The sequence below is a fragment of the Limulus polyphemus genome, unplaced genomic scaffold (assembly GCF_000517525.1).
Source record: "Limulus polyphemus unplaced genomic scaffold, Limulus_polyphemus-2.1.2 Scaffold36, whole genome shotgun sequence".
In the NCBI taxonomy this organism is placed as follows: domain Eukaryota; kingdom Metazoa; phylum Arthropoda; class Merostomata; order Xiphosura; family Limulidae; genus Limulus; species Limulus polyphemus.
The window spans coordinates 1,097,979-1,110,651 of NW_013665646.1; the positions used below are offsets into that span (position 1 = coordinate 1,097,979).

The following is a 12,673-nucleotide window of genomic DNA, read 5'->3' on the forward strand; positions in this document are numbered from 1 at the left end:
ATTCAGCCTGTAAACAAAACAACTCACATGTCAATTTTTCTTTTATAATTCAGCCTGTAAACAAAACAACTCAATGTCAATTTTTCTTTTATAATTCAGCCTGAAAACAAAACAACTCAATGTAAATTTTTCTTTTATAATTCAGCCTGTAAAAAAAACAACTCACATGTCAATTTTTCTTTTATAATTCAGCCTGAAAACAAAACAACTCACATGTCAATTGTTCTTTTATAATTCAGCCTGTAAACAAAATAACCCACATGTCCATTTTTCTTTTAGTATTTTTTTGCCCATCCCAAAGAATAACTATTTTTGCTAAGAACTTATCACCCCTTGGGAATATATTACCCATTTCTTTAGTTTATGTTTAAAAACTTATGGTGCCACATCAAGTGATTTTAACAGTTACTAATGAAAGTTTAAATATGATTGCATAGAGCAAGGATTAGATTATCATGTCATAGTAGACTAATATATAAGTTCAAGTGTTTTTATAGTTTCTGTAAAAGTCCTTTTCCTTTGTTTGTTAAATTATATCTTCTTGAAAACTACAGATATTTTCTTCAAAAAGAAAATATCAGATAAATTTTACTTCTACGAGTGTTTGTGTGTGTAGGAGGAGTGTACTAATTAATTAACAGAATGTAATTAATTAATAAGCCTGTCAATTAATCAATTAGCATATACTACTAATCATCCAGCTCTAGTTGTCACTAATCTAATTACTTCCAGATTTTTTTAAATTTATTTCATTTTTTGTTAAAGATGCAGTCGTTTTTATAGTCTTTCTTTACAATATTTTCTCTTAAAAGTATTATTAAACATGTCTGTCGAACATTTTATTACACTTTCCATTATAGTGTTATGGAAAATCTGCATTCTTTCCAAACTCTTGGTTTTATTTAAAACTTCTTGCTTCATAGCTGATGTTTTTTGTAGTTAGAATGTTGTCAATTAACCCCCAAAATTTAAAGACAAACAATTCCAAATTGTCCATAATTAGATGTTTTTGATATCAGTGTGTTTCTAATATTTAATATTTTTTTATATCAGGTATTTGAACTTACTCCTCCTGTAGCCTCTGAAGAGCTTCTTCAGCATTCTGTAAACTCTCCATGTCATTCATCATTTTCCGAAGGTGAATCTTGGAGTATTTATGCTGAACAAAAGCAAACCAACAGCCACCAACAGCTACTACTAGTGACAGAACTAGGAGAGTGTCTTTTACATAATTATGGTCTGCAAGAAAAAATTTGGCCATTCCATAAATAGCTATAAACTAAATTTCAACAAATACCATTAACACTGCAATATAATAAGCATCTTCAACACTCAATAAATGATCATGTTATTAAGCAAATGTTTAGCTGCGGCCAAAAGAAGTTTTTCTACAGCACGATAATACCATACCCTATAATGTAATGGTACTAGAAGTTAGATGGACATTCTTTTCCTAGACGATACAGCCCTGACCAACACACCCTATAATGTACATCATTTTTAATCTTTTCATAGATGGTATACGCGAACAACATTTTTAGACAACTGACATTCATAATATCACAACTGGCTACATATAAAATACCAAACTGCATGAAGACAAAAAATACCAACTTTTTCATACCTTATTATAATGTTATCTTGAAAATTACCAAAAAAATATTCAGTTTTCTAAAAAAAGCTACATTTTATTCAGCATTACTTGAAATTAAAACATGCAATAAAATCTTTGCTATAATATTCAAAAGATTTTATTCTTAAATCAAGTATAGTATTAAAATCAACATAAATGCCATACAACACAAAATTGCCATGTTTTTGGGTGTTTTTTTTTCCTAACTCATTGGCATGATCCAATGGTTCCTAATAAATTACTTCTTTGTGCGTGTACCTGTTAACCTCTGAAACACTTAAAATCACGCATATTATACGTACCAGTACACCCTAAATTGTGGTTAACAGTGAGCATTTATGTTTCAGATATTTAAATTAACTACTTGTATGTTGTGCATTTTTCTTTACATCTTGCTATGTGTATATTTTTCCAGTAAAATAGCCAATGAAAAATAACGAAGATGGGTTAGTCTGTCTAAGAACTCATCAGAAATAAAAGCAATTACATAGATTCTAAACTGGCATATACATCAGTTCCAACTGCATAGATTCTAAACTGGCATACACATCAGTTCCAACTGCATAGATTCTAAACTGGCATATACATCAGTTCCAACTGCATAGATTCTAAACTGGCATATACATCTGTTCCAGCTGGAATTAAAGAAGTAAAATTTCTAAAACTCATCCAATAAAGAAATCATTCAAAAACCCACAGACTGAAGTCACTGAAATATCTGTAAATGCATTAAACCAATATTTAAAAATAAAATTATATATATATATATGGGGAGGAGGCAGAAAGTAAACTACTCACGTTTTGGAGGTCCAAAGAGAACCACATCCATTGCCTTTAAGGCCAATTTCTGCCTGTGAATGGTATCCTTTATACCCAAAACAGATGATAAATAGTTTGCATCATTTACTGCCATCCTATATAAAGGGAAAGCGTCATAACTGTGTTAACACTTATTCAAAACACAACTAAATGTCTTACTTATAAATTTATGTGTGTAACTAACATCAAAAAAAAAATTTCACTTCAGAATTTCACAGCAAAATTGTTAGTAAATAAAAACAAACTTAAGTGAGGTAAAAGTAACAGTTACCACCACACTAGTTTTCTTACTACTATTACAGATTTTGCTATCTCAGTTAGCTACCTCACGGAGTAATGGGCATAATATTTCTGAGCTTCCAGATAGAAAAATTAGAAATACTAGTACTTGATGTAATTTTTCTGCAGAAGAGAAGCATTATTTTGTTATTATTAAAGCAATGGTGAGAATCAGAGTGCTGGGTTTACAAGGGAGCAAAGTAGTAAATAATTAAAACTATAAAGAGGGTTCAGTTAGCATTCAGGTAACAATCTCTCATAGATTTAAACCTCTGGCTAGTTGTAATGAATATACATATAGTGGGGGCTTCTTATTCAGTATACTGTTAAGGTTATTTATAGTGAGGAGCATAGAAAGAGTAGGACTAGAATTTACTTGTAAGGTGCTAAAATACAGGACATTATAGAGCATGTTGACAATTTAATTGCTAGAACATTCTCTTTTTTTTTTTATAATACACACGAAAGTACAAATGACACTGGAAATTTTAAATCACAAGAACTGCTTCAAAAATATAAGCCTTCAGAGGTTTAGGGAAAGAGGTGTGGCCCTTTCAGAGATAGATACAGAAAACATTTATCTAGCAACAGGTGGGCTGTTTGCACTTGTGGGATAATTTTCATGGTAAAAGATTATAAATTATGTACCGAAGATGGGACCTACTTAACTCTTAATCATGCCTGGGTGCATCAATTTGACACCCCTATTGTATGGTCTATTTTATTGCATTATGGTATAAAAACAACTACTGGATAGAATAGTTTCACACTTCACAAGAATTTTCTACACATTATACAGCTTCTACAAATACAAAATCTAATTTGTATATGTGACATTTGTTTGGTTTGTTTTGTCAGATTGTGAGTCGAGCACCTTATCCACCTGGCCATGCCGAGCAGTGACATTTGTATGACTGTGCAGTTTTGAAACTTCAAAAAGATTTCATTGTGATGGTTTGAGAAAAAAATTAAAGATGCTTACTTTTGTTGTAGCTTTTAATTACTGACTTTAATATTTTCTTTCATTCTTGCGAAACTTACCATAAAGTTTTTATTTTATAAGACTGAAAACTGAATTTTTGTTTTTATTAGAAAAATACCATGCACAGTTTCATTCTGTATATGATTACTGGTGTACTGTAAAAATAACTTTTTTACCATACCAAAATTAGAAACAACCTGATTTTTTTAAAATTGCTAATCAAAATGTTTCATTGAATATACGTAATAAGTTTTAAACCCATTTCATAATTGTATATATATATATATTTAAGTTTCTTTTTCAGTGACTTTCTTTGGCCAATCAAGCAGTAACTAAGGCTGAGAAGGCCTAATGTAAACAAGGTCTAACACAGTGGCCTTGTCAGTGAAACAAAACTACATACAATCAAATGCAAAATGATTAAACTAAGCCTACCTCATCTCATTCCATGAAAAACATCTATTTTCATATCATACTGCATCATCATAATTCAACTGTATAAGTAAGCTTTTGTCAATCTTTAAGATAAAAAAGAATTAGGACTGTCACTATAGCAGTAGTTGTTCAAAAACATCTTTTCTTTTAGCAACCTATCACCAAGCTAAGTTTTATTGTTTTGTTCCTATTTCTAAGGGAATCTTTGCTGAACCAGAAGCCATACTGGCCTATACAGATGAGAAAAAAAAAAAGAGAGATCTTTCATTAAGTGTTGAAACTACAAGCCTATGATTTCTCAGATATTGGCAATTACATCAAACCATGGCAAGATTTAAGAAAAGAACTAATAGGATGATCAAGGAGATGGGTTAAGATCTCCTAAGAGATGATCCTACCGAAGTTTATATGAATAATGAGGAAAAAGAATGAATTTGAAAAAGACAGGCTAGGCTCCTGTTAAGACATTTGTTTTTATAATCAGGCAATTGACTTATGGAATGAGTTGCCATCAGAAGTATTAAAGGTCAGTGCTATACACGAGTTTAAGAGAGAGTCAATGATTACACGAAATATTAAAGGGGAGTTTAAATTTTTACCTTTCTCATAAGTGGGTGTGCAAGAGTGTCCCTTGATGTATACATTACATTGACATGTATTTCATATGGAATAATTTGGCAACTTAATCATTCCTGACAATTCACTAGTGAGAAATACTGTACTCACGCTTACCTTGGTAAGGCAGTACCATCAACTCCGTTTTCATTGAAATTCTGAACGTACTGAGGTAGATCAACATAAGTCACTAGCCATTGGACTGTTTCCTCTACTGTCCAGTTGTGAACTGAAAAAAATCATCTTCATTACAACCTAATGATGTTTATCTGATTTGATAAACCAGTAATTCATAGATTAGATGAACAGAACAGAATTAAAATTTTCACCTTCACTCCTGCTACTACCTAGAGGTATACAAGTCGCCATTTTGTTATAACAGTGATTTGTTCACAGCTCTACAATTCAAGTTCCTTCTGTTTTTTAATATTTATCATAATGTTTCAGAATACAGTGTAATGTAGTATAATGTTACATGTCTTTCTGAGGTATTAAAGACAAATTTAAGTCTAAATTTTATATGATTGACATGTTTTCATCAAATTTTATATCTATTACTCAAACTGTTCCATTAACACACATGATTTAGTAAAACATTAATTCTCAGATACCAAAAACAAATTTAAGTCAAGTCTAAATTTTATGTGATTGACATGTTTTTCATCAGTTTAAATCTATTACACAAACTGTTCCATTAACACAAATGTAGCATTACTTACATATTTCTATGAATTATAAACTGCATCTTCATCTGACGAAAGAAATTTTTTTTTTCTTGCTGATAAAATTTCATTTCACCCAAATGAAATGACAACATCTGTTATATTAAAAACTACACATGTAATCAGTAGTAAACTTGCACATTACCTTCAGATGCTTTCCAAGATTTCCATAACTCATCAACACTAATATGTTTATCGTTTCCATGGAAGCCCTTCTGCCTTTCATAGCCATTCTCATAGTGCAGCTCATCCCGTAAAAACTGGAAAAAAAAATGTAAACAAAATAGAAACTGTCAAGTGTGTGTGATAAAACTATTGATAACATTGGCAATTTCAGGTATCTATACTATATCAGATATCACTGTCCTATAACTGAATTTAGCAACAGTTAAGATTAACTGTTCTTAATGAGCAGAATTAACTGTCATATCTGTCGAAGATTTTAAGTTCCTGCATAACAAAAGTTCTTCTGGTTCAATTTCACTTGTAAACTAAGTATCTAAAATAAAGTTTCATCTTAAGCCTCTTGAAAACTGAAAACATCTATCAAGTATACTTTAGATACTGTATTAACAATTTCTCTAATGATAATTTCATCATCACTTTTCCATTGTTATTATCACAATCATAGTTCTTGGTCGAGGTTTCATAAAGATTTTCATCATTCTTTTATCATATCTAATATCACAGTATTTGTCAGACATTTATCATTATTTCTCTTTCATGAACACTTATTCTTAACTCTGTGGAATTACAAACAGACTTTCTCTACGTTAAAATACTTTTATTGAGAGCTTTTAGCCCTCTTACTGGAGCTTTGATCGGGCAACAATACATTGAGTGAAAAAATTCAGCATACTGTGGAACACTGCTTTAAAATATGTATCTAGGCAATAGTCATAACAATAACTGACATCTGGTATCAAAGTTATTAAACATATAGAATTATGATGAATACAGAATATAAATGGATTGCTTCAATATAATAAATATAAAGAAAACACAATTTGAAATAATATACAGAGAAATAAAAATATATAAATAAAATAAAGGAACTTTTAAACTTCAAATAATACATTGTAAAATTAAAGGTTTAATTTTACATCAAAACCACGACAAATAATATGCTTTATGTCTTTTGTTAGTGGTGTCAATGAAGTATTGAGTAGTTGTTGGCCATTGTTTTGATTAATACCTACTGGTAGTCTACTGTCCTGTGCTTTGATGGCAATAGCTTCCTTGGTTTTTCTGCATTTGGTGTTTTTGTCTCTGTCTATTATTTTGGCATTTTTTGGGTCGACAATACAGTTATTTTCCTGAACATGAAAAGCTATAGCTGATGTATTTATAGTACAGTTCTTAATATCTCTTTGATGTTCTTTGAACCTTACCCGTAATGGGCATTGTGTTTCCCCAATGTATTGTTTATTACATTCACACCGAATGCTATAATTGCTATAAACCACGTTCTTTGTGAGAGGACTAGAAAATGGGGGTTTTACCTTCATAAGACTGTCGCGTAGTGTTGAAGGACTTAAGAAAACCACAGTGACGTTAAGTTTACTCATTATCCTAAGTATATGCAAGATACAATAGGTCACATGGGTATGTTAAGTTTATGTATCTTGGGCAAACAATAAAGCTGTGGGGAAACTGAATGGTGTACAGATAATCTTTTATACAGTGTCAGACTTTTATTTGTCATGTTCCAAAGTTCTTTATTTCACCTCTTTTCTATACATTGGGTTGGATCAGAAGGTAGTCTTTGGTAAATTGTGTCTGTTAACACTTCTTCTATCTTTTGCTTAAAGTCACGTCAGTTTAAGAGGACTGTCATTTCTCTTATTGGCAGGTACAATAACAGTGTCTCTATCTTTCTTTAATTTACTGATAGCTTGGTGTTCTTCTTTAGTTAAGTTGCTTCGAAGTTTAATCATAGATGATTTTAAGGCTTCCCAAACTTGAAAGCACAATTCATTATCAGTTGCGAGATCTAATGTATCAGCGACTTCTTGAGTGGAAGTAACGACGTCAGTGTAAGGTACTTGTTTCGGGGTAGGAACAAAATTAAGTACAAGAGATAGTACATTTATTTCATTATCATTAAGATGTTTGTCACTTAAGTTTACAACTGTATGCTTATTTATCTCCATTCTTCTGTTCCTGTCACATTTAGATGACAATAACAGTTTATGAAACTTGCTGTGTTTGACCTTGTGATATTCTCAATCAGCACTGGTTCCAATAATTCTCATGATATCTTTGTAATCTTAAACAATTACCACAGACTTGATTGTAACACTTACATCTTGTTGTTGATTGTGAAGAAAAACATTTACTTCCTGTATGAAGATATTCTTTCATGAACAATAGCTTGTTCTGAATGGAGTAAGATAGTTGAGATATGCTTGTTAACAATACAATAAGATATTTCTAGTCTATTAGGTATCATGTTGTAAGTACGACATCTGATGATGAAGGTTAAATTATTTTTAGTTCTCAATAGTTTAATGCTTATATTTTCTAACTGCTTAACGAGATCAATCTGTAGTGAGTTGATAATTGTTGTTTAAGACTCATAACGATTCTGTTGATATATGTTTAATAATTATGACACCAGATGTCAGTTATTGTTCTACTATTGCCTAGGTACATATTTTAAAGCAGCGTTCCACAGTTTAACTAATTTTTTCGATCAGTGCTGCCTGGTTCAAGGGCTCACAATAAAACTATTTTAACGTATAGAAAAGTCTGTTTATAATTCTACATATTAACTTACCTACATTATGAGTCTTAAACAACAACTATTTTTAACTTTATTATATTAATATTACCAATGCAAATTCTGTATCTTGCTTATAATTATTCCTCACACATTTAGTATAAACTCTTAACATTTTTCTATCATACCAATAATTTCCATCCAACTTCTAATCCACAATGTAATCACCAATATTTTATCACTATACCAATTACTTAGGAAACTAGAATGCTCAGTCACTTTGACATATAAATTATTTTGAAGGTTTACGAAAGACATTGATGCTTATTTGAAATGAAAAACCTAAATATGGGAAATCAAACAAGTCTTGTCATTGATGCATCATGTAGTCGTTGTAGTAATATATATATAATAATAGTATATAGTAATATAATATAGTATATATATATAATAATAATAAAAAAAAAGAACAAACCACAACAGTGATGAATAGTCGTATGTATAAAATTAAATACTAAATAAAACATTTCATTAGCTTGCAATTCAAATTTCTCAAAACTTACAAAGTTTTTCTTACTTAAACATATGACATTAATACACGTAATTTGACAGGCACTTAACATTTCTAGATGTACTGTACATTAATATTTATTATTGTTTATTACTAACTTAATATTCCACTAGCAAACATCAATCACTGCAATAAATGTAAGATGAAACTAATTTTTATGTGTACTCCTCAAGCTAAATAATCAATAATGTTTAAATATTCATCTTGAATATAATAAAATAATACCATACACTTGTACTGAATATTTGTAATAAGATAAACAGAGATCTTTGGTCAGACAAAAAGTAACCACAACAGACTTTTTTTATTTTATTTTTGCTCAAAACTACCCAAAAGCTAGGAGGCCTGATATCAGGTAATGGTTTTACTTTATCAATTTCAATTATTAATTATATTTCTGTGTTTGAAAAAAATTAGGCCATCACTAAAAATAAATTAGTCTTAAGGTGTAACTTTTCACAATTACTGTAATGTTTCAGTCAAAATTTGTAATGCTGATAATGCATAGTGTCAAGATAACCTGTTTCTACATTTTAGACTATTCTACAAAAAATTATTTGATTTTTTTTTACATATCTAATGCTGGTTTCAATTTTAACAGTTTCAAACTTTGAGTTAAGACTGATTAATTTTACCTTAAAATAAAGGATCTAAAATCATTTGTGTTAATTTATTTTAAAAATTGTATTTCAAGTATTTCATTACTAAAGTAATACAACAAGCTAAAATTTTGAGATGCTATTACACTGTAATTATTATAACCAGATGAAAATTGTTAAAAATAATACAAGCTTCTCTTCTTCTAGTTCAAAATTAACGGTAAGATGATATAATAACATGAAACAATATGATAGAATAATACTGGAAAAATATACTATACCAATGTTTATGTTCAATTAGACAGGGAATTTGAATGAAATATGAGGAAGATAAACACATGAATTATAAAAGGGTAGTAAAGAGAGACAAAAAGATAAATAGACAGATCAACATAAACAATATATATAAACACTGTCAGTGGTAGAAAAATGAGATGGTAATAGATAGAATATTTATTGATTGATAATTCATTAGAACATCTTCATTATCTGATAGAAATGCAACTGATCCAATGGTAATTAATCCGTGGGCAGTACAAACACAATTTGTCGTGATACTCAAGAGTTTCTTGGAGGTACAACCAGGCATCACCTTGGAAGTTCGATAAAAATTATGCAAAAAGTACCTACCAGATATTTAAATATAAACTATTACTGAACTATTTTCTAAGGGGAAATATCAAGAACTTGTATGTATACGCTAACATTCTTCTAATAATAACTCATTAGAAAATAAAAGCCATTATCCAGTTGTTTTTATCCAAGTTTATAAATAAACCATATTTTTAACAAAGTACATCTTTTACCTAATCTTTGTCAAAATCAGTTTTTGAATTAAATATTAACAACACCATTTGAAACAAAGTCAACCCGTCATTTAAGTAACGAACTACTTTCGTTAGCAGAGTACTTAAATATTCAAGGCGTTCCTGAATTATCTTATTCAATACCTGTACATGATGGAATTTGCTGCTGTTATCTTGTCGTGTTGACAACCAGAAAACCAGCTGCAACTCTGACCAATCCACGTTTTTTTGTATTTTAAAAAGAAAATAATAATAATACCGTAAAATAAACATAATATTTAAAGTTACTCCTAACTTGATTGGACTTTCTTGCAATATAGTTTTTCTATTGTTTTTTTTTTTGTTACCGAAAATGGGTCAGTCTAAAAGGGTCGTAAGTTGTTCATTATACTTCTTACCGGAATAGGGTTTTCCCATTAAAATTTCTTTGGAAGTAAAATATTCTAATATGTGATTCATTCAAAGTGTACGAGCAGATTAAACTCGGTTGTTGAGTTGGATGAGAGCGACGCTTAGCTAGGCCAAAGGGAACTTTAATAAAGTGTTACTTTTAGCATGTTTGAAAACGTTACATGAATGATAATAGCGACAAACGTTGTACATTTGCTGTTATATTAAACTTATATTAAAGTGTTTCTTCATTATCCATTCAAGCCGTCTCCAGCCATTATTATTCTCAAAGTGGGTTCCTCATCACCGAAGTTACATGAATGATTTGCTAAACACACGCTCAATCTTATTTTATTCTCATAAAAATTAACACTACATTGTTTGTTTTTTAAAAGCTCTAAGTTAAAGGATGTCTGAACCCCCCCCCCTTCCAAAAAAAAGTATATACCTAAATTACTTACCAGTCTACAATATCAATTATAAAATATATTTTTTAGCTTTAATTAAGCGGTTGCATTCTTTTCGTTGTTGTTAAGCGCAAAACTACACAATGGATTATCTGTGATGTGCTCAAAATGAGTATCGAAACCCGGTTTTTAGCGTCATAAGCCGACAGACTTGCAGCTGAGCAACTACATGGTCAAATACATCAATCGATAGGGTTTCACCTCCAGGGTCCAAACTATAATCAGATCTCAAATCGGTCAAGAGATGACGGAGCTATGAGCTAAAAGTTTGCAACTTAAAAAAAAACAAAAAAACTCAGAGTCGTTTTATGAACCGCTATGCCGCTAGAAAAAAAAACAAAAAAACAGTACATTGTCAGATTTCAGTTTATACTTAGAAATAACGGTATTAAGTTATTAACTTAAAACTTCATACCAGGTTCTACATAACTTGCAAGTTAAAGAACTTATCATTTTCATTACCGTTAGTTGGGTCCTTTAAGGACATTTAACCAGTTAAATTACTGGATGAAACAGGAATTACCAGCCAATAATAGATATACAATAAATATTACAGTTGGAACCTCATTGTATTCAGACCTTGGTTATAAATAGAACCTTCTTACGTCTATTGAAACACTGCAGTGAAAAAAAAAAAACAAGTAAAGAAACAACTTTCAGAAAAGGAAGTAAATGTAGGGATGGCTTATATAAAATCCTTCTAAAACAATGCAAACAAGATAGTAGAAATGGCATTTGTATCATCCCTACATAATAGCACAGGCAAGAATTAACATTTAGCAATATACATAACTATTCAATCAGTTAATCTTGATCGTCAACAAAGCCCCTCTCAAAAAGAGAAAGATTGTGTAAGATTAAAACAAGGTTAGGGTTCTAGTAGACACTGTGAACATATTGCATAATTGTATATATTAGGGGTTCCCGACCAGGGGTGCAAAATGAGGGTCCAGGGAGTGCGCGGAAGAGGTCTATACAAGGTCCGTTTTCCCACAAATGTCGCCAAGAGGAAATGTCTAATGCACGCTTTTTATGGGAGGGGTGAGAGGGCTTCCTTAGGGGGTGTGAGGGCCACAAAAGGTTGGGAACCACTGGTCTATATCGTAACTATTCTCCAAAATTTAAAAGCACAAATTATCCATGGTATTATCTGTACCTTTTAATTTCAGTGTAAGTTCTAGATATCTCGGTATGTATACAAAACATCTTCTATTGTCCAGAACCTTCTTTAAAACTTTAATTTACTGATAAATAAGATTGTCTGGCAAATGTCTTACCTGGAAAGTAGACATTAAAACTACCTCTGTTACTGAATACCCAGAGAAAGGTATATTTGTTCTTAAGTACAAAACTACACAATGGGCTGTCTGTGCTGTGCCCATTACAGGTATTAAAACCCGATTTATAGTGTTATAAGCCTTCAGACTTACAGCTGAGTAACTGGGGTAGAGAGACATAGAAAAGAACTCCCGATATTGTAGTAATAAATATATGTATATTTTTTTCGGATGGACTCAGTACAAAGCCATCGCTTCCTTCTCTTATGATGTTTGTTTGTTTGTTTGTTATGGATTTCGCGTCAAAGCTACACGAGGGCTATCTGCGCTAGCCGTCCCTAATTTAGCAGTGTAAG

At 30.9% G+C, this 12,673-nt stretch overlaps 1 protein-coding gene across 1 annotated transcript in view; it reads right to left on the reverse strand.

The window, feature by feature from the left end:
* The window catches only part of LOC106461002 (stromal interaction molecule homolog), a 63,884-nt gene that overhangs the window by 19,025 nt on the left and 32,186 nt on the right, over positions 1-12,673 (reverse strand). Inside the window, exons 3-6 of the mRNA XM_022388024.1 lie at positions 5,631-5,745; positions 4,881-4,992; positions 2,432-2,547; positions 1,068-1,239 (exon numbers count right to left, since the gene is read on the reverse strand). Coding sequence (XP_022243732.1) covers positions 1,068-1,239; positions 2,432-2,547; positions 4,881-4,992; positions 5,631-5,745 — 515 coding nt within the window. The remainder of the gene's footprint in view (positions 1-1,067; positions 1,240-2,431; positions 2,548-4,880; positions 4,993-5,630; positions 5,746-12,673) is intronic.